Source organism: Oryza sativa, chromosome 9 (assembly GCF_034140825.1).
Source record: "Oryza sativa Japonica Group chromosome 9, ASM3414082v1".
Classification (NCBI taxonomy): Eukaryota; Viridiplantae; Streptophyta; class Magnoliopsida; order Poales; family Poaceae; genus Oryza; species Oryza sativa.
In genome coordinates this window covers 23,750,536-23,772,064 of record NC_089043.1, presented here as the reverse complement: position 1 = coordinate 23,772,064, position 21,529 = coordinate 23,750,536, and the positions used below count along the sequence as shown (strand labels likewise).

Here is a 21,529-nt window from a genome sequence, read left to right as displayed (position 1 = left end):
AAACGTCCTCTGAAACCACTGAGAAAGTTATTTTGCACCGGTTTCAATAGTTGTGGGGTTAAAATATCCGGTATTGAGGTTTAAGATACGGATTAGATTAAAGCTATACTATGAGGGTGTCAAAGTGGACTTATCCATTCCGAGGCGTGCACGATACGGCTTGGGCCTAGAAGGCCCATGTAAGGAGGGCCTTCTTTGAGATGGATCCGAATCTCGAGAGGCTGCATGTGGGGCCAGACGGCCAGTTAGTATGGTGGGCCCACTTGTCAGGACGGAAGCCTCCCTCTCCGACTCCCTTTCTCCCCGTCCCCCAAATTCGCATCTCTACCCTCGCCGCCGGCGGCCAAGCGCCACCGCCGACCACCGCCGTCCCCCGCGACCTCGCCGTCGTCGACCACGACGAGCGGTGGCCGCCGCCGCCGCCGCCCTCCTCGAGTTCGACCCCGTTCATCTCATCCGTCGTCCTCCGCGAGATAACCCTCCATCGCTGTCTCGGGCGATGTCGAAGCAGCTGGTGTCGCGGCTGCTGGGGATGTTCCGCTCGCGGGCGCAGGTGGGCGCCGACAAGTTCGGCAACCGCTACTTCACCCGCGTCGAGGAGGTCGACGGCGTCAGTACGTCTCCCACATCTCCTTCAATTCAAATTCAGTCTCGTAGGCTACATCAATGGCGGCGGCTCATTTCTTGGATGGCTTTGACCAGTGAAGGAGAAACGGTGGGTGGAGTTCAAGGGGAGCGACCAGGATCCGACCACTGTTCCAGGTTACCTCTTCTTCTCTTTCGGTTGATCAACTTCAATTTCTGGCCTGTGTAGAGAACCTGATATGATTACTGACTTGGCACTTTGTTTCTGCAGGCATGTATGGTTTGTGAACTTTTGATTCTGATTTCTGAAGTATGAATCGACGTGCTTGGATTTTGCTGATAGTTGTGTCACACTTGTAGTTGAGTGGATTTGCTGGTTGAATGGACAAAGGAAGAAAGCTCCGACACCAGAGGTGAGAGTATGGCCATGCTCCACACATGATTTTCTGCAAATGTTTTGAGCAGGCTATTGATGTACAGCATGTTTCCATTATACTGTGTAGGTGACATTTTGATTTCATCTGATTGTGATGTATCACTGCACTATTGTAGGAGTTGGCTGAGCTGGAAGCAAGGCGTGAACGTGTCAAGCAAAATATTGAATGTATGCATAAGATGATTACAGCTTATATCCTCTCTTATTATTTTCTCTTTAGCCCTATATTATTAATAAGAAGGTGTTCTTTACTTTTCTTGTTAAGCCTACATTAAGCATCGCACAAGTTTTCTTTTGCTGATGTTGCGGTGGTGGAGATGGTGGTTACTGGTTAGCGTGTTTTACATATATTGCTGATTTATGTTGTGGGATAATTGTAAATGTTTGGGCTCAAGAATAATTCATAACATTCGTGTAATGCGTATTGTTTGTTTGGTGACTATACATCAATTACTGTTACTTACCGTGTTTTAGTAAAACCAACTTAAATGCATCCAGCCATACATCTTGGGATTGATGGCAAAATTCTTTATTGTCTTAATTTTCAGTTTATCTTTAAAAAAGTTACTACAGTATGTTTACTCATGTATATTATAGGATGCCTATTGGTTCTGTTAAGCTTATGTTCGGAAATGACTATGCTACATGCAACTTCCATTAAAAAAACAATGAAACTACATGATGGACTTTTGTCCTACTTCCCAGTTCCCACTGATCTCACTTGTAGAATTATTGCTGGTTAGTGGGAAAATGTTAATTACATACATATGTGCCATAGTCATTCTGTTCTTTTTTTCTTGAATGTTCATGGATTTTGCTCCACTAATATATTTAATCTGTTTCAATCCAGTGCTCAAAAAGAAAGAAGAAGAGGAAAAGAAGACCGGTGTCCGACCAGTCAAGACGGTTGGTATGTTCTTTCTGGATCTGCTTAAGAGTTGGGAAAACTGACAATTTGCAACTCCTTATAGTGGCACTTGATCATTTGTGGGATTGGCAACAATCAAACCCCTGTTCTTACTTCCCCTCATTGTTTATCAGCATTTTTAGCTTTCTTAGGACTTTATGCATTTCAAGTTCTTTGTGTTCATGGCTTAACTGATGTTACATATCTATCATGTCCCATCAACACCAATCAATGTGTTTCTGTTTGCAATTCCTTCTTTCTAACTTCACCAACAGTTAAAACTTTTGAAAAAGAAAAACAATATTGTCATCATTCTTTTGTCTCTGCTCCTTAGCAACTCCAGATTCTTAACTGTTACTTCTGTCACTTGATAATATGTATGTATTTTCATTTATTTTTCCTGGGGGTTCTCCCTTTTCTCTTGATGGTTTGAATAACGATATTCCTCCAAATATAGGGAAGTTTGAATCTCCAAATCTCAAAAGTTTTATTCAGCAGTTTCCTGATACTTCGCTAGATCAGAGAAAAGGTATATAATCTTATACTCTTGTTCCATTTCTGCTTGTGGTTCCATTTCTGCATGTGATACAACCCCTTTAACATCCATGATAACATTTCAATCTCACTGTTTAGGACATGATGAGGTATCTAGATCAAAGGATGGAACTGATACAGAGGATGCCACCATAGATACTGACAGGTGCTTTCCAATTCTCCGAAATATATAAATTGTGATTCGATGTTATTATTTTGTATCTATTTCATCTAGCATACAGTGCCACTGGATAGCTACTGTTTGCTCTTGAACTAAATTCTTTTTGGAGGGCATTGCTACTTCCCCATTTAGCATTGCTTTGTGATCTTCTTATGCGGACATAATAATTGTTCTTGCAAGTAAAATATAACGAATCCACCAAAGTAGCATTACTGTATGCCATCATGGATGATGGATCTGCCAATGTCTTACAGATACCTAGTTCAAATTGTCCCAGTACCATTTCATTGTTGCAGAATATAGAAGGCATGCTCCTTTTGACAACAGCAACTGTAGTTAATCTGGAGCTAAGAGTGAAGGAACAATTTGACTATTATTAAGGTTATTCTCGTGTTTGTGTTCTTTCAGGTCTTCTGAACCGACAGGAACTGGTGCTACCTTCAAACCAGGGACATGGCAGCCACCAACTTGAATTACAACAAACATATAATTGTAGCAGGTGAAATGGTGCTGCAGTCAGCATCAGCATTTTCCTTTGAGAGTGTACTATCTTCCAGTTATTTGATGAAGAAATGGAGATTTATTTTTACTGTGATTACCACTGTACACTCCGGGAGTTACATCAACAAATGCAGTATCCGGATGACAACAGATATATACTTACCAATCTTATCAAATACATGATCATTCATGTGCCTGACTAATTAGTTTTGTTATTGAGAATTATGGAACACCACGAGTGAGCTGGTTCTGGAGGAGGCATGCAAATATTTTTGTGCTACATCTAAAAATCTGATATGTTGGGCTGAATTTGTTAACTGTGCGTGCCTTTGGTCCGTTAGTTGAATGGGCTAAACTAACTGGTATGGGCCTTTTCGGCCATTGTTGCGTGTGCTAAATTTCTTGATAAAGCAGATGTATCCTAATCCTATATGTCTCTAGTATGGGCTGTTTGTAGAGTGGCTTTACTTGGCTCATTAGTATATTTTTCTCTTTTTTTAAAAAAAAGAAAAAGAAAAGATGACGCCATATTTGTGCTCGACTCGGGTTACATTTTTTGCCATTGCAAATCTTCCTTTGTCTAAGCTCTGAGTATAGTCGGAAAGGCACACTATCCTTTCAGAAGCAGCTGTATCAGAAAAGGAGTGAACCGGGTCTGCAGAAGATGTGCAATTTTCTTTGTAACATCTAAAAGTTGATCGATCCAGTTTTCCAACGCAGAATCCACTACATTTCATTTCATGGCAAAAACAGAATTACATAGCTTCAAATGGCAGAAACAAAATCTTCAGGAACACACTTTTGACAGGTGGGAAAAACAGGCACAAATCAAACAGAAAATAGAATCTTCAGGAACACACATTTGACAGGCACAAATCAAGCAGAAACAAAATCTTCAGGAACACACATTTGACAGGCACAAATCAAGCAGAAACAAAATCTTCAGGAACGCACATTTGACAGGCACAAATTAATTAGAAACAAAATCTTCAGGAACGCACAATTAACAAGCACAAATTAATTAGAAACAAAATCTTCAGGAACGCACATTTGACAGGCACAATCAAAATAGTGCTGTCTAGAAGTGTACTCAGTAAATTCTAGTAATATTGTTCATCTCATAGATCACAGAGGAACCCCGAATCCTATCAATGTACAGAGGAATCCCGATTCCCGAATACTAATATTTCCGATCGACTATAGCGTAAACTAGAGACAACATGATCAAAACTCGTGCACCCTAGTCATGTAGACTTCCTGAAAGTGACTAATGAGCACGAAAACCATCTACTCACATATGACGCTAAAATCTTCGGCCGGGATTCGAAGCTTCCAAACCTCAAGGAGCCTGCGCTTCGCCTGGCGGACGAAGTCGAGGATGGTCGTCTCCGCCGGTGGAGGCGAGGGCGGAGCAGCGCGGCGATCCGGCGGCGAGGTCGCAGGCGCGGGGTCGGGCTCGGGGGCGTGGTCGAAGAGCTCGGCGGGAACAGGGCGATCCATCAGAATCGCCTCGGCCAAGCCCTCGAACAGGAGGCCGACATGCCGCACGGCGCCGCCGCCGAGTCGCTGGTGGCGGATCGCGGCGCCGGCGTCGGAGGAGCCTGGAGGCGTGGCGGCGAAGCGTGGCGTCGGGGAGGTCGTGGAGGCGCGGCCTGGCGCTGGCGCCGTTGCGGATGACGACCGGGCGGTTGCGGACGACGACGTGGGCGGGCGCGAGCGGGAGGACGGCGACTCACCGGCGCGGGGGGCGAGGGCGCGCGCGTGCTCGACGCCATGGAGAGAGCTTTGACCCGCATCACGTAGCCCCTCCTTCCTCCGTGCATCTCAACGAGCTTCTGGGCGTCCGTCCCGGTGAGAGCTAACCGACTGCGTCTTCCTCTTCTCCGCGCCGCTCTTCCTCCTCCGTCTCGCCATTGCCGCACCTTGCGCTTGCGCTTCAATCGATCGCTCACGACGCCGACACACGCGCGCGCTCTCAAGTGCAAATCTAAGAAGGACATTTGAACAATTGCCAAACTTAATAGTGTCAAATACTAGTTAAATTTCGCTTTCTCTTGTATACAGGAAAAAGAAAAGAAGAACAAATTGAAACATATCTCCCACTCTCGTCAGTGTCAGACGGCGCCGACGCGATCTCCTACTCCCACCCTCGCGCCAAAAGGAGATCCCCCACTCCGCCCGGCTTAATTCCTGTCGGGTTGCCGACTTGCAACCCCGATTTGATCGAGGTCGAGGATCGTCGCTGCTGCTACCATGGGTTTGCTGGCGCTGACGCGTCTCATGGCTACGCAGCCGCCTCGTCGCCGCCGCCGCCGCCGCAACGATGCCCAAGCCCAAGCCCGAAGTAAGCCCCCCCTCGATCACCTCCGCAACCTAAACCGATTCATGTATCTAGGTTGAGAATTGAGATTGATCTAAGTCGGCTAGGTCCTTAAGATCTTCAATTTAGTGAGATTGATCTGCAAGCATCCTGGCTCCTTTTTTTTCCCTGATTGATTTGAGCAGGGTAGTGTAGTGCTCAAGTATTCCTTCCTGTTCCAATGTGGATTTGTTTGCAAAAAAAAAAGTAGTACTAGTTTCATCGTTCAGGGAAAAAACAATAGTTTGATCTGTAAAAAAAAAAAGAGTAGGTATATTTGTGGCGCCATATTTTCCAATAGTCGACTTGTATTTACATTGTAAGTCCTAGATTACATATGCAATTTTAGTGCATTTATAATGTAGGTCCCAAAATTACATATGTAAATCAAAAAATTACATAGTAATTATATATGTAAGTGGTGTGTAACTACTATGTAAATTTATAAATTTAAATCTTACATTGGAAAAGTTAAAAAGCAAAAGCATATGCAGTCCTTACTTTCTAGGAGATGATCAGGAGAAGAAATCGAACGGTCCGAACAGGCACAACCGAAGACGTGTAGCGATCAGACGGATAGCAAAGCCGACTGAGATCAGCCCCAAAAAATGTCGACATCTTTTTAGCAAGTCTGAAGAAAAAGTGGTTCGGGAGAAGATTTTAAGAGATACTTGAACAACGGATGGTTCCAGAGGAGGCATCCAGTATCCAATAAAACCACGAGTGTAACAGTGCTTATGTGCAGTTCCAGGAAAAAATAGAACATTTTTTTTCTGTTTGTGCTTATGTGCTTTGACTTTGTTGTTTCCTTCTGTTAGTATCTTTATTAATTAGGAGTAACCATTACCATACATAATATTGTTGCAGATGGAGTGATTACTTCCATGGCTAAACGGAAGGGCACACTCCTCCAAGGGGGTGGTAGTTCTCAGGGTGGTAAAAGATTGAGATATTCAGGGCCAGACCTCCCAGAGGTATGCCATAAGAGTTTAGGCTTTGTTTAATCCTCTATGTGAAATAATACTCCGTACACAATAATGATAATGCCTTCATCACGAAAGAAAGAAAGAAAACGTTAATAAGGAGCCTACCAAAATCTACTGAGATCCTTCTTCAGTTAAAGGCAGCAATATGTAAAGATTGCAGCCATCTTTGAGGCATTGTGACCGTAAATACAAAGTGATACGAGAACACTCCCTAATATACAGGCAACCTTGTATAGAATACTTCCTATTCCAGTGCACTAACTTTTTCTTTGATGCATGTCCTAGTAGGCAACATGCCACTACACTGCGAAAGAGTCCCAAGTGCACCAGCTTTTTCTTTGATGCAGAACATTTCATGCTGACATTCACAGATCATCTGTGGTAGAATGTTATTCTGCGTGGTTCTGTTTTCCTTAGTTGAATATTTGCCTTTATAGTCTCAATGTTCAATTGTTCTTTCCATGCTTGTGCAGGACATTTGGCGCCATATACATTTCCTAATGCCACTGCGAGATGCTGCCCGTGCTGCTTGTATTTCTCAAGCTTTTCTACGTTCATGGAGACACCATCCTAACCTTATCTTAAGAAAGAAAACAATGGGCTTGGAACATAAAGCATATAGGAGGGTTGGTATGGCAAGGGATTTCACTAGCACAGTTCACAGCATTCTGAAAAATCACTCGGGCATTGGTGTGAAGAGACTGAAGCTTGACATCATCTATGATCACCGCAATCTCAACATATGTTATCTCAATAATTGGCTTCAGATTGCTATTACACCAGGAATTGAAGAAATCACTCTCTTGCTGCCTTCAAAATACACTTTCCCATGCTCACTTTTATCTGGTGGCATTGGAAGGTCCCTTCAGTATCTTAAGCTTGTCAGATGCGCCTTCCGTCCCACAGCTAGCCTTGGTTTCTTGAGTAGTCTGACAAAGCTGCATTTATGTGAAGTGCGTATTAAGGATGACGAGTTAACTTGTCTTATTTCCAAGTCTTTGGCTCTGAAGCAGTTGGAACTCCTAAACTGCAGACAAATAATCTGTCTGAAGATACCGTGTTTGCTGGAGCAACTCAGCTGCCTGAATGTATCCTTGTGCGAGAATCTGCAAATGATAGAGAGCAAAGCTCCAAACCTCTCCACTTTTAGCTATATAAGTAACCTAGTAGTAGAACTCTCACTTAAACAATCATCGCAAGTGAAGACCCTAGATATCGACTGTTATGACGAGTCCAACTTTCTCTGTCATGTTATTACCAAGTTTCCAAATATTGTCCCAAATCTTGAAACTCTTACCTTACATTCAATTGATGAGGTATACTCGGGCACTTTATATTTGTAGTTATATGTGTGATGGCATAATCTGTAGGCATGCATTCATTCCCTAGGATATATAATTAATGTGATATATCTTTATGCAGAGGATTAATACGCCAATGGTAGCTTCCAAATTCCTCCACGTGAAGCACCTGGAGATTTATTTTGAAAGTCTTGATCCCGACAAGGCCTTTCCCCCATAATATGATTATTTGTCTTTGGTTTCTATTCTTGATGCTTCTCCTGTTTTGGATTCTTTCATCTTTTGTGTAAGTTCCCATCCCTTCCTACAATTATACTCCCTCCGTCCCCTAATATAAGGGATTTTGATATTTTGCTTGCACTATTTGACTGTTCGTCTTATTAAAAGAAAATCAGAATTATTATTTATTTTTTTGACTTACTTTATTATCCAAAGTACTTTAAACACAACTTTTCGTTTTTTATATTTGTATTTTTTTTGAATAAGATGAGTGGTCAAACAGTGCAAGCAAAATGTCAAAATCTCTTATATTAAGGGACGGAGGGAGTATGTAGTATCTATGGTGAAGCAATATTTAGGTGCCATTATTTTTTTATTGTATATGCAGGTACAACAGGGAGAAATGAAGCATGATTCAGTTTTTGGCGACGCCTCAAATTTGAGGACGATGCCTGGACACAAGCACGAAAGCCTCAAGGATGTGGAAATCATTGGATTTTGCTCTGCGACGAGTATGGTTGAGCTAACATGTTATTTACTCAAGAATGCGATATCACTGGAATATATTACATTGGCACTAAGAAGGGAGATGATCTTGGAAGCCCATAGAGGGGTCATGGCAATCGAAAGATACATCAGGGGGAAAGTTCCATCCAAGGTTGAGTTAACCGTTCTCGAGCTTTGCATCTGGTGCCATGATCTTGAACGTTTAGATGCCTTAGACAAAGGAAAATTGATCACATTCCCCACTTCTTGAGTTAGGCGACATTTAATTATTGTTTACACGTGTACAATCAGATGTTTAGTTACCTATGTAATTTATCCAGTATTTAACTTCGTAATTTTTACATGGATGAGCATTGGAATGGTTGGTCATGGTGTCTCTCTCCATCTTGCTTTAATGCTTCCGATGTCTCCCGATGGTACTTAACCAGTGTACAATCTGATGTCCAGTCACCTTGTGATTAAATCCAATATTTAAATTTGTTATTAAGAGTGTGTTGGCAGTGCTCTAGCTTTGACTCCACCTCTCTTAGAGCTAGAGCACAGCCAAATAATTTTAGTAGTGGGCTAGAGTGATATGAAAAAAATAAAGAGTGATTTTAGGAGGTATCATATTTTTAGTGTACCATGTTTGATGAGGTAGTAGGAGGTACGAAATTTGCACTAAAAATTTTGATACGTTTATCTCTGCAATAAAATTTCTCAAAAATAAACTAGAGAGAAGCACTGTAAAATTTCTCAAAAATAAACTAGAGACGTGAAGTAGGGTGTTTTTACAACTCCAATCTAGAGTTAGCTCCTAGAGTTAGATTGAGGAGTTGGAGCTCCACAAAACATGCGCTAATTTTACATGGATGAGTGTTGGAATGGTTCGCTCATGTTGTCTCCCGGGGTCTTGCTTTAGCCGATCAGTAAGAATTAAAAGATTGTCCGGATCATCAATGCTAGAGCATGAAAAATTCGAAGTTGTGAAATGGCATGTAGCCTAGTGGTTGCAGTGACCTAAGTAGCACCCCAAGGTCCTAAATTCAAATCATCATAGAAGCGAATTTCAGATTGAATTATTTAAGGGCTAAGTTCCCTGTCTTAGTTTAAAAAGGTTACATATATCCAGTAAAAAAAAACCTTCTCTAGAAAACAATGAAAAATTCGGAGTTTAATTTTGGTGAAACATTTAGAGTTTTTCTAGCTTTTGCAGTCTTTCATTGGCTGAAATTAAAGTCCCACTCAAACCGATCGAGTCAGGACTCATCATCATCAGGAGAGGCATGCTGATTTCCTAATCTCTTCAGAAGACAGTAGATTGATAAATCGAAACCCCCCGATTTTTCAACCCGATCCGGAGCGAGGAGAGTCGTCGTCGTCGGCGTCGGTGTCGGCCTTCTCGCCGCTGCTACGATGGGGATGTTGGCGCTGAGGCGTCTCATGGCGGCGCAGCGAGATCGTCGCCGTCGTCGCAAGGCCCAAGCCCGTAGTAAGCCCTCCCTCCCCTCCTCGATCGGCCTCTCTTTTTTTTAAAGGGTATTTTTTATTGGCCTCTACATCCAACTGGATATATACGGCAATTGAAATAGGGAACTTAGCTCTGCAAATAACCCAATCTCTGAAATTCGCTCCTATAGAGATTTGAACTCAGAACCTTAGGGTACTACTTAAGTACTCAGGTCACTGTAACCACTAGGCTACATGCCCTTTCGTCCGGTGAGGTCTTGTGCGAGCGACAAGCTAGCTAGGCTCGTTTGCATCTATGTTGAGATTGATCTATATTTATTTGACCGTAACGTCTTCCCCATAGCAGAGTGAATAGCAAGCATCCTTTCTAGCTCCATTCTTTTTTTTCTTTTCTGTTTGATTTGATTTGAGCAGGGTATTGTAGTGCTCCTTCCTCTTCCAATGTGGATTTGTTTTGTTTACTATATATGAAAAAAAAAGTAGCTTAAGAGAAGATAAATGATGCAGTGATCAAACAATGGATGGCAGATTAAGATGCAAATTCTACCTTGACTTTCTAATTAAGAATTACCCTGTTCTTTTTTATTAAGATATAAATTATATCTCGATTTTCATTAGAACGTTTTTTTTAAACTGCCAAATGATATGTTTCATTCTAAAACCTTTTATATAGAAGTTGTTTTAAAATATCAAATAAATCCAAATTTTAAGATTGTAATAATAACTAAAACTTAACTAATCATATGCTGCTAATGACTTATCCTGCGGTGAAAAATCTTCATCTTCGTATAAGTCAAACGGCAACTAAGACGCATTTACGTACCCATTTATGTTTAGAGAAACAAAACTCCCCTTAGGAAACGTTGCATGCAAAAAAAAAAAAATCTTCACTTTGTTGTTTTCTTCTGTTAGTGTCTGTATTATTCATTATTATACATTATTTGTTGCAGATGGAGTAATTACTTCCATGGCTAAACGAAAGGGCGCCTTCCTCCAAGGGGATGATACTTCTCAGGGTGGTAAAAGATTGAGATATTCAGAGCCATACCTCACGGAGGTAGGACATAATATTGATTGTGAAATATTTATTATACGTAGCAAGTAAAAATATATCATTGCTCTAACTTGAGTCTGCATACATTGAGTGGACCTATGCTAAGCCAACTAAAAATAAGCGACGTATTTTTTTTATAGTATTTTAGTACTTTGTTATAATGTGGGCTTAGCAACCGTAAAGTCATAAACCGAAAGAGTTTATTTTTCTTTTTAAAAAAACTAGCATATGAATATTTGATTTTTATATTTTTCTTGTTCGAGGTCTTACCTGTGGGGGGAGCTCCCACTTTTCGTGGGTCTCATATGATAGTTGGGGACGGTAACCACCATCACCACCACTATCTTCTTAACTAGTCATATCCCCGTTTTTTAATACATGACGTCGTTAACTTTTTGATATTCGTTTGACCATTCGTTTTATTAAAAAAAATGTAATTATTATTTATTTTGTTATGAATTGATTTGTCATTATAGGTTTTTAAGCATGACTTGTATTTTTTTTATGTTTGCACAAAATTTTTAAATAAGATAAATGATCAAACATATGTTTAAAAGTCAACGTTGTCATATATTAAAAAAATAGAGGTACTATATGAAAAAAACTGCATGTTTCAAAAAAAGGGGAATTCCTCTTTTTTTTTCTCAGTTAATAACAAAGAAGCACAAAAAGCCAAATCAACTTGATTTATTGCTAATATTTGCAGATCACATGTGGTACAATCTTATCTGTATGGCCGGTCCTATTTTTCTTAGTTGGAGCAAACTATTTGCCTTTATAATCCCAATCTTCAACTGTTCTTTCCCCCCACGCTTGTGCAGGACATTTGGCGCCATATACATTCCCTAATGCCGCTGCGAGATGCTGCCCGTGCTGCCTGTATATCTCAAGCATTTCTTCGTTCCTGGAGACGCTATCCTAACCTCATCTTAACAGCGGGCACATTGGGCTTGGAACTGAGAAAAAATTGGAAGGTTCATATGGCAAGGTATTTCGATAGAGTTGATCACATTCTGAAGAATCACTCGGGCATTGGTGTGAAGAGATTTAGTGTGGTCGCCGCAAGCTCATATGTCATCTGAACAATTGGCTTCAGATTGGTATCGCATCAGGAATTGAAGAGATCACTCTCTCGCTGCCTCCGGAATACAGCTTCCCATGCTCACTTTTGTCTGGAAGGTCGCTTCAGCATCTTGAGCTTGTCAATTGCGCCTTCCGTCCTGTGGCTGGGCTTGGTTGCTCGAGAAACCTGACGAAGCTGCATCTGCATTCTGTTCTTATCACGGATGATGAGCTAGCTTGCTTTCTTTCAGAGTCTTTTGCTCTGAAGCATTTGGATCTCAGCGATTGCAGAGAGATGGTGTATCTGAAGATACCATGTTCGCTGGAGCAACTCAGCTACCTGGATGTGTCCTCGTGCCGTCTGCAAATGATAGAGAGCAAAGCTCCGAACCTGTCCAGTCTTAGTTATTCTGGTAACCTAGTAGAACTCTCACTTGGACAATCATCGCAAGTGAAAACCCTAGATATAGAATTCTATGATAAGGCCAACTTCCTCTGTTATGTTATTACCAAGCTTCAAAATATTGTCCCAAATCTTGAAAGTCTTACCATACATTCTGATGTTGAGGTATACTCGGGAACTTTATATTTTTAGTTATTTGTGTGATGGTATAATCTGTAGCCATTCAGTCAGTCCCTAGAATATAACCAATAGAGAAATTTTACAGTCTTTGAGAAGTATCTCGAGATATCTAAATTTTATACTAAAAATTTTGGTATCTCGAAATACCTTATCTGGAGATATCAAGTTTTATACTAGAAAATATGATACATCTCAGTGCATTCTTTCTTGAGGAATTTTTTTTATTTATAATTTTTTTTATTAAAAGTTTTACAAAAATAATTTTCCATTTTGAAAATTGACGGAAATAGTCGCCTACCGCCCTCTGGGAGGGCGATTTTTAAAAATCGCCCTCCCAGAGGGCGGCGAAAATGACGTGGCAGACGGCCGTTCGCTCTCGGGCGACGGCCGTCAACGAAATTTGCAGGCGGCCCCCTTGCCGCCCTCCGCGAGGGCGATTTTGTACTGTGCGGGGGGCCGCCTGCAAATGGGCGGCGAGGGGGGGCATGGAAATTTGCAGGCGGCCCCCTTGCCGCCCTCCGCGAGGGCGATTTTGCACTGTGCGGGGGCCCGCCTGCAAATGGGCGGCGAGGGGGCATGGAATTTTGCAGGCGGCCCCCTTGCCGCCCTGGGGGAGGGCGATTTTGTACTGTGCTCTATATTTTTTTTATATAAATATCAATAGTTATCAAATCTTTTTATATTGAAAACTATACAAGATTAAAATCTCCAAGATTGGTAAAATACAATTTTATTATTTTTTAGGGCATATTTGGAATGTTACCGTACAAATATTTTGTTAATGCCAAAATATAAGCAAGTTTTGGCACTACCAAATATTTGGTAAGGTAAAATTGCATTTGATCATATTTGGTTTGCTGCCAAAATGTAAAATTGTAGTGAAGAATGTTGTACATAATCTCAATTCTAGATTACGTATTACCAATTAATAGGCTTCCATTTTCGTGTGTGGTGTGGTAGTGGGAAAGAAGATATGAAGAGGTTGCCTTCAGATTGTCAATTATATAGCGTCGTTTTCACTGCAATATATGTGAACTCAATGAGATACATTATTCATTAGATGTGACAAGACGATCACGCGTGGGCGTGATTCACTTTATGTCAACAGGCAGCGCCGAAAGTTGATAGTGATAACTCGAGCTGCCGCTTTTCATGTGTGCTGTTGTGGACTGTGCGCGCTACTGGATATGGCACTACCGTGAAGCGCCGAAAGTGTGTTGTTGTGAGCATAAGTTGTTCAAGCACCATACGAATGAAAAGAACTACGTAGACGAGACAAACACAAGTAGTACTGCAGTAGTAATAGCAAAAGTAGTACTGCTTTACAAGTTTGTAAGCCAAAAGAAACGGTCACATAAGGACTGAAGAGGTAGAACACTACTGACGAGGCCTCTTACCCCTGTCCCTCCTACCCTGCGCCCTAATGTGCCCCTGGGAGTACGTGAGTCGGTCCGGGGGTACGGCACGGCCAACCCGTCCTGCCTGTACAGGTGTGACCTCTGGCTGCTCCTGAGTGTGCGCCTCTGGAGCTCCTCCAAGCTGAGAGGAGCCTAGTACGTCCTGGTGGTCTGCACCGTGCAAGTCGTCGTCGTAGAACTGGCTAGTAGGACCAGTCCTACCGGCGTGAGACGAAGAGGCCCCAGTACCGAAGATCCCGGCTGCAAATCCTGCTGGACAAGGACCATCAGTTTCGTATAGGTATTTAACAGTATTAATAAAAAGTAAAGTACCGTGTGGGCGAGGGATCGACGCTCCGTGAGAGGAAGAGCTGGCGAACGCGCCTGAAGAGGTGGCGAACGCCCCTGCGGAGCTCGCGGAAGCGCCGGTCGTGCCTGCGAACGCGCTCGAAGGCATACGAGGTCCTGCGATGAGGAAACGTGCAGTTAAAACATGGTGACACATTCGTGCAAAAGCTGAAACAAAAATGAACTAATATCTGGGCTGAACTGTACCGTGCGAAACCGGTGCTGTAGGTCGCACTGCTCCGAAGCTAGGGGCGCTCGAAGACAAACGAGGTCCTGCTCCGACGGTAGGACCGCGAGGCCGTGGGTGTACCGGACCAGCTGGAGGTACGACGTCCACGGCGCTGCGACAGGAGAAGACGCGCATGACCGCACGCATCTTCTCCTGCATCCGGTCGAAGGTCGACCTCTGCTCAACGTCAGTCAAGTGCAAACCTCTGTTCAACCTCACCTGGACTGCGGTGATATCGGCACTGATATCCCGTGCCGCATCAGCCTATGCAAGATGGAAATAAAAAATTCAGTAGTTGTCCTATATTATGCAAGATAAATGACATAATTGTTGGAAGTAATACAAATTGGACGTACCGCCACGAAGTAGTCTCGGTCACGGTGCGTGGGATACGCGTCCGTGACAGCGGCAACGTGCGGCTCTGGGGCGTCTGGAGTGAAGGTCACACGCGCACGAGTGCGAGGAAGGTACCAGCGAAGGTAGTCACGGTAGTTCTCCTCCGTGTGTGGGAAGAGCTCGTTGATCACCTCCTCTGTAGCTAACACCCAGTCGTCAACGTACTGCTGTACACGTGGAGCCCAAAGTGCGCCTGCTAGCTGTCCCCGTCGAGTCAACCTGTGAAGAGAGGTAAATTGTATGGCTCGATGATGTAATTATCATAAAAATTTAGAAATGAACAATCCGAACTCACGAGTGGTCGGCAGGGGGGACGGTCGGCTGCACGTTGCCGGGAAACACCTGCCTAAGTCCGAACTGTCTCATCACACGCTGCGGCCAGTGAGGCTCAACGAAAATGTCGAACACCATCGGCAGGATGGTGAGCCAGTAAGCCTGGTCGCGTGTGCACAAGGACGAAAGTCCTAGCGGTGCTCTCGCAGCGACGGCCTCTTCTGTGTACGGCTCCCAGATGACGTCGCTCGGCTGGAGACGGTCAAACTCGAACACGAAGTCCGGGTAACCACGTCTCACCTGGACGTGAGCGTAACGACGCTGCAATAAACATGATCGGAATTAGACATGTTATGTGAAGGAAAAAAAAAGAAGAGGACTGATAAACTTATAACGCAGCGAAGTTGCACTAACCCCACGTCGACACCAGTAAGTCCCCATCGTGGGACCGTCCTCTGGCCACTGCGCGCTGCGACCAACCCCGTAGGGTGCGCTGTCCACCACTGGTCGCCCTATGGCAAACCTCTCGGCTGCCCAAAGCTGAAGCAACATAGGACAGCCAGCGATGATCGCTCCCGCGTCAGTCTTCGTGCACGCCTCACAGAGGGCACGGTACGTGGCTGCTAGCACGGCAGAACCCCAGCTCCACTGCGGCACGTCCTGTGGCTGAGCATTCGCGATGGACCGTGCGTAGTGGACCAGCCGGAAGTCCACAGCGTGCCCGTGGGTGCTAGTGAACATCACCCACCCGAACAACCACAACAGGTACGCCTCAAGGGAGCGTCGGACCGAGTAATCATCAGCGTCAGGGTGCAGAAGGTCCGCCTACAGTTAAGAATGAAATGTTAGTACAAAACACTGATCCGGTCGCAAATAAGCACGTATGATAATAACAACTTATTTACTTACAGTGAACTGGAGCAACCAAGCCTTGCTAGGCCCGACTGTAGAGTACGGAGGAAGGGTGGTGGTCGGTCCTAGGTGTGGAAGGTGCATCACCTGCTCGAAGCGCGCAGTGATATCCTCCTTCCACCCAAAAACACCGTCGACGGGACCAACTGGTGCTCCCGCCAGCGGTAGCCCGAGCAGGTACGACACGTCCTGCAGTGTCGGAGCCATCTCCCCACAGGGAAGGTGGAACGTGTGCGTCTCAGGTCTCCAGCGGTCTACAAGAGCGGCAAGGAGTGACCGGTCTGCATCCCACCGCTTCGCTGGGTCACGGTCGTCCGCCGCCGCCTCAACAAGCCTACAAAGTGGTAGAAGGCCTGCCGCACGCAACCTGTATAGAGCAAACTTCAAACATAAGTATAAAACAAAGCAAAGTTGAGTTGAAATGTGAACATACGCGTACCAAGGAACGTGACGGGGGTCGACACGCAACCACTCGCGCGACGTGCGTGGACGGAAGGTGCTGAGCTGTGCACCCTCGACTGCTGACAGGAACGAGCGGTGGTTCCTGTCAATCCCACGGTTCAACAGCGCCGGTGTGTCGTACGCCATACCTGCATCAAATAGGTTGATCAGAAACATATAAATAATTAGTTCAACATAAGTAATAAATGTTCATAAGCGAATTACTAACACATATTAAACAAGAGTACAAACAAACAAAAGTGTTTAGTCCGAACACTCATCACGATAACATTATGATACAACACCGAATAGTTCGCAATACTACTAGTACAACAATAGTCGGAGGTACTCATTACAACAAGATTGAATTGAAATTACACGATAGAAGTATTTAGTCCGAACACTCATTACATCATTTTATTTCCTAAATCGAAAGCATTGTTACACCATGGAATCGCCTGCTGCGCGACGACGCCTTGGCCTTGCGCGCCTGCTTGTTGTTCCTTCACCAGGTGGTCGCCTACCATCACTTGCCTGTCCAGATGGACTAGCATCTGCGCCGCTTGGAACTTCTGCATTCTTCGGGCATGTCTTGTAAGTATGGCCGCGCAGATCACACTTGCTGCAGCGTAAAGTCCTCCCACCTGCTTCTGACTCATCCATATCATTTCTGATGCGTCTAGTTTGGCGTCGACCCTTTTTCACCCTAAACTTAGATGGATCTGGAATATAAAAAACTTGGGCACTCAGCGTTGTGTAAGATCCTGAGATCCCGAACCCATATATCTCCTCACTCCATGTATGAAAGATTGCTTCTTTCCTGAAATAATTTGAGACGTACACATTGGGAGATATGCCACAATCACCGGCAGCAGCAAGAACGTGTGAGCAAGGAAGGTGATGAAGCTTCGGCTTCATACAACTGCAGGTACATCCACCATCCGCCTTCAAGACACATTCCTGCACGGCTTGCTTGCGATAGATACCACGCCTGCTCCTATCAACACACATTATTTCATACCGATGCACTTGTGTGCCTTGAGCAACAACTCTATGTCTCCGTGCCTTTTTGATTTTATCTTCCATGTACTTTGTCACTACGTTGCCAAACACTATGTTGTTATCGGCCATGGACGGACCAATTTTCTTGTATCGATCCCTAAAGTAGGCTTGCGTGCCGTGAAGGATGAATTCAACAATAGCAACCAATGGAAGTACCCGAACTCCTCGCATTACCCAGTTGTACACCTCTGCCAAATTGGTTGTCATTATGCCATACCGAGATCCATCGGTGTCGAACAATAGAGCCCACTTCTCCTTAGGCTCATTCTCAATCCACTGAGAGAAATTTCTGATGGCCGACCCTGACCTCCTTCTCATTGTTGGTGGGTCATCATGTAATGCACCAAGAGGTATGGGAGGCTCGTCACCTTCAACTTGTGGTCTGCGAGATTGCTCATCTGTTTGCTTCGTTGTCAACTCATCCAACTTGTCCCACAACTCATTAAATTTCTTCTCTTGGTTCTGTGCACAGAGCCTCTTAAAGAGCTCCATAAGATGCTTGTTCTTGAATTGCTTGTAGAAATTTGCACCCATGTGACGCATGCACCACCGACTCCGAACATCAGGCCACTTAGCTGGAAGTCCCTTCTCATCCCAACCGTTCTGCAAGTAGTCAATAGCCCGCAACATACCCGCATGATGATCATGTATAAGGCAAACGTTGGGCCTCATACGCACCACTGCAATGTGCACTCTCTCTAGGAACCAGTACCAGCTTTCAGTGTTCTCACTCTCTACAAATGCAAAAGCCATAGGTAGAACCTGGTTGTTCCCATCACACCCAATTGCTGTCAATATCTGACCTCGGTATTTACCTGTCATAAAAGTTCCATCTATGCATAGAACAGGTCGACAATGCACAAAAGCATTGATGCAAGCACCCAATGAGAAAAAGGCTCTTTGCAGCACACTCTTTGTTCTATCTTCAACCGATGTAAATGTATGTAGGTCATAGTAAGTATTATTATTCCTCTGGGCAATGGTGGCTAACAAACGAGGCAAATTATCATAAGAAGCTTCAAATGTGCCATACCTCATCTCAATGATCTTTTGTTTGGCTCTCCAGGCCTTTGCATAGCTTATGGTGTACTTGAATTTGTTCTCGATGTGCCTAATAATTGATTTTGGTTCAAAGCCAATGTTACCAACAACACTGCTGTACATCTCACTTGCCACAAAAGCTGAAGTGATGTTTCGGTGATACTTCTCCACCCCTTGTAAGTAGCACTTGTGCTCGGTCACAATGCTAACTTTCCAATAATCATTCCATTTACCCTTATATGCATGGACACGCCACGGACAATCTTCCTTCATGCACCTCACTTCATACACATAATTTGTTGACTTGACCACCCTAAACTCTCTCTGCAATGAAACTGCCCAATGCTTCACCGCCTCCTTCATCTCATCCTTATGAGCATACCTTGCACCCTCAATTACCTCGTACTCCTTATACTCCCAGGGTACATGATCACCCTCTGATATAACAAGACCAGAGAAGTCCTCATTTGCCCAATCAGTGGCCATTACATCACCTTCCTCATCGGATGATGCGTCGTCCTCCGCTTGCTCATTATCCGAATCTTCCCTCTCCATTTCATCAACAATTATACCGACTCTCTCCCCCTCATCCGCCATGCCCATGGCCTGCTCCTCCCTTGGTTGATTTTCCTCATTTTGCATCGATGGTCCAACAACATCCCCTGCATTGCTAGGACCCTCCACATCTTCGGTTTGCATTGAAACATTTGTATCTTTCTCTTGTACCGACACAAATATAACGAGGGGCCATGACCGTTCAAAAGCCATTTCCACATACCGTCTCCAAGCAGCAGTGCTGTCCATCGGCATTAGTTCCCAAAAATAACCTTCTATTGCACGACTCACTACAACAGATACTGACATTGTGTAGACTTCTTGGTCTATTCTAAATCCTCTCAACAACCAACTATAAATTGACTGAAATGTTCTCTCCGCAGGCCTATCGATGCCCTTAGATGTCATTACAAAATCTGACAGATCAACACCATCTGGACCAAATCTAATATTTCCTTCACCGTGAACTATCTGAAATGTGACCTTACTTGACATTGTGCCTGATGAAAACAATAACTGCGTTAACCTCGCATTTCTGTACTACGCCCTAAGTTACATTCTCTACAATATTGTTCTCTAAATTTCTAAAAGTAGGTTACATTCTCCAGATCAAACTAAACTACATCTTACAATTAACACTACTGTCTATGTCTCAATTCATACTATTATATTCTATGCTCTGGATCTACACATATGTGCTGTGTGCTACAGATCTGCTAAAATATATGGAACTAAAACTAAAACGCAACATATGTACTCAAACGTAATATATTAGTACAAATGCAAAAGATGTATGGGAGCATACCTGTGATGAAGTGAGCGAACCAGCAGGGCTTCGCCGCTCCCCTTCTGCTGCCCTCCCCTCTCTCTCTCTTTCGTTTTTTTTGGATTTTTAGTGAATATAATGAAATTTCATAGGGGAGGGGCTGGGCTTTATAGGGGGGAGGCAAAAATCGCCCTCCCCCAGGGCGGCAAGGGGGCCGCCTGCAAAATTCCATGCCCCCTCGCCGCCCATTTGCAGGCGGCCCCCCGCACAGTGCAAAATCGCCCTCGCGGAGGGCGGCAAGGGGGCCGCCTGCAAATTTCCATGCCCCCCCCCTCGCCGCCCATTTGCAGGCGGCCCCCCGCACAGTACAAAATCGCCCTCGCGGAGGGTGGCAAGGGGGCCGCCTGCAAATTTCGTTGACGGCCGTCGCCCGAGAGCGAACGGCCGTCTGCCACGTCATTTTCGCCGCCCTCTGGGAGGGCGATTTTTAAAAATCGCCCTCCCAGAGGGCGGTAGGCGACTATTTCCGTCAATTTTCAAAATGGAAAATTATTTTTGTAAAACTTTTAATAAGAAAAATTATAAATAAAAAAAATTCCTTTCTTGAGCATATGGTAAAATTACCCTAACTAATATGATGTATATTTATGCAGAGGATTAATACACCTATGGTTGATGCCAAATTCCTCCACCTGAACTACTTGGAGATTTATTTTGATGGTCTTGATGGCGATGATGAGGCCTTCCCCTAGAATACGATTATTTGTCTTTGGTTTCAGTTCTTGATGCATCTCCTGTTTTGGATACTTTCATCTTGTCCGTAAGTTCCTAATTATATCGGTATCTATTGTGAACCAAAGCACTTTTTAGGTGCCATCATTTGTTATACTATGGAGGTGCAGCAGGGAGGAATGAAGCATGATTCAGTTTCCGGTGACACAACCACAATTTTGAGAACAATGCCTGGACACAAGCATGAGAGACTCAAGGAGGTGATGATCATTGGATTCTGCTCCGCTACGAGCATATGGTTAAGCTAACATGTCATATACTCGAGAACGCGACATCGCTGGAAACTATTACATTGGATACTGTATGTGATGTGGATGATCTTGAAGATGTTGGGAGATGTTGCACGACTACTCTTCGCAAAACTGGCTCATGCTACCCGCTAAGAAGGGAGATGATCTTGGAAGTCCATAGAGGGGTCATGGCAATTGAAAGATACATCAGGAGGAAAGTTCCATCCAATGTTGAGTTAATTGTTCACGAGCCTTGTACCTGGTGCCATGATCTTGAACGCTTAGATGCCTTAGAAAAGGAAAACGGCCACATCATTCCCCACCTCATCTTAAGCTTGAGAACATTTCATTATTGTTAAAACGTGTATAATCGCATGTAAGGTTATTATGGTTTCAGTCATGTGTTCGGCACTGCTCGTGTGA

The 21,529-nt window shown here is 44.0% G+C and overlaps 3 protein-coding genes and 1 pseudogene across 4 annotated transcripts; 3 read left to right on the top strand and 1 right to left on the bottom strand.

Moving 5' to 3' along the window:
* The first annotated feature begins 305 nt into the window (after positions 1 to 305).
* Positions 306 to 3,347, top strand: LOC4347480 (uncharacterized). Its single transcript, XM_015755195.3, has 8 exons — positions 306 to 614; positions 703 to 762; positions 946 to 998; positions 1,138 to 1,189; positions 1,872 to 1,931; positions 2,386 to 2,457; positions 2,562 to 2,628; positions 3,052 to 3,347. Exons 1-8 carry the CDS (start codon positions 500 to 502, stop codon positions 3,113 to 3,115), a joined length of 543 nt encoding a protein of 180 aa, XP_015610681.1. The 5' UTR covers positions 306 to 499; the 3' UTR covers positions 3,116 to 3,347.
* A 1,122-nt stretch (positions 3,348 to 4,469) lies between these two features.
* Positions 4,470 to 8,885, top strand: LOC136351180 (F-box protein At5g03100-like). 2 transcript variants are annotated; one of them, XM_066304412.1, is made up of 6 exons: positions 4,470 to 4,995; positions 5,209 to 5,488; positions 6,371 to 6,477; positions 6,963 to 7,805; positions 7,912 to 8,076; positions 8,398 to 8,885. In XM_066304412.1, the coding sequence occupies exons 2-5, from the start codon at positions 5,398 to 5,400 to the stop codon at positions 8,008 to 8,010; spliced, it is 1,140 nt and encodes a 379-aa protein (XP_066160509.1). In that variant the 5' UTR covers positions 4,470 to 4,995; positions 5,209 to 5,397; the 3' UTR covers positions 8,011 to 8,076; positions 8,398 to 8,885. The 2 variants fall into 2 exon arrangements, with proteins under 2 accessions (XP_066160509.1, XP_066160508.1); XM_066304411.1 differs by having other exon boundaries at positions 4,470 to 5,123.
* Positions 8,886 to 9,911: 1,026 nt separating this feature from the next.
* On the top strand, positions 9,912 to 20,836 carry LOC112936355 (uncharacterized; annotated as a pseudogene).
* On the bottom strand, positions 13,465 to 16,125 carry LOC136351747 (uncharacterized). The gene is made up of 6 exons (XM_066304041.1): positions 15,722 to 16,125; positions 15,330 to 15,628; positions 14,995 to 15,253; positions 14,617 to 14,902; positions 14,395 to 14,526; positions 13,465 to 14,331 (listed from the first exon to the last, which is right to left on the bottom strand). Exons 1-6 carry the CDS (start codon positions 16,046 to 16,048, stop codon positions 14,042 to 14,044), a joined length of 1,593 nt encoding a protein of 530 aa, XP_066160138.1. The 5' UTR covers positions 16,049 to 16,125; the 3' UTR covers positions 13,465 to 14,041.
* Positions 20,837 to 21,529: the final 693 nt, after the last annotated feature.

Bases quoted from the DNA above. Each gene is read 5' to 3' on its own strand.
- LOC4347480 (XM_015755195.3), top strand. From the start codon at position 500: ATGTCGAAGCAGCTGGTGTCGCGGCTGCTGGGGATGTTCCGCTCGCGG. The intron at 763-945 runs GTTACCTCTTCT...TCACACTTGTAG, and splicing joins GGATCCGACCACTGTTCCAG to TTGAGTGGATTTGCTGGTTG. The intron at 1,190-1,871 runs GTATGCATAAGA...GTTTCAATCCAG, and splicing joins TGTCAAGCAAAATATTGAAT to TGCTCAAAAAGAAAGAAGAA.
- LOC136351180 (XM_066304412.1), top strand. From the start codon at position 5,398: ATGGGTTTGCTGGCGCTGACGCGTCTCATGGCTACGCAGCCGCCTCGT. The intron at 5,489-6,370 runs GTAAGCCCCCCC...ATATTGTTGCAG, and splicing joins TGCCCAAGCCCAAGCCCGAA to ATGGAGTGATTACTTCCATG. The intron at 7,806-7,911 runs GTATACTCGGGC...ATCTTTATGCAG, and splicing joins CCTTACATTCAATTGATGAG to AGGATTAATACGCCAATGGT.
- LOC136351747 (XM_066304041.1), bottom strand. From the start codon at position 16,048: ATGTTCACTAGCACCCACGGGCACGCTGTGGACTTCCGGCTGGTCCAC. The intron at 14,903-14,994 runs GTACGTCCAATT...CATCTTGCATAG, and splicing joins ACCGAGACTACTTCGTGGCG to GCTGATGCGGCACGGGATAT. The intron at 14,332-14,394 runs GTACTTTACTTT...CTTGTCCAGCAG, and splicing joins GTCGATCCCTCGCCCACACG to GATTTGCAGCCGGGATCTTC.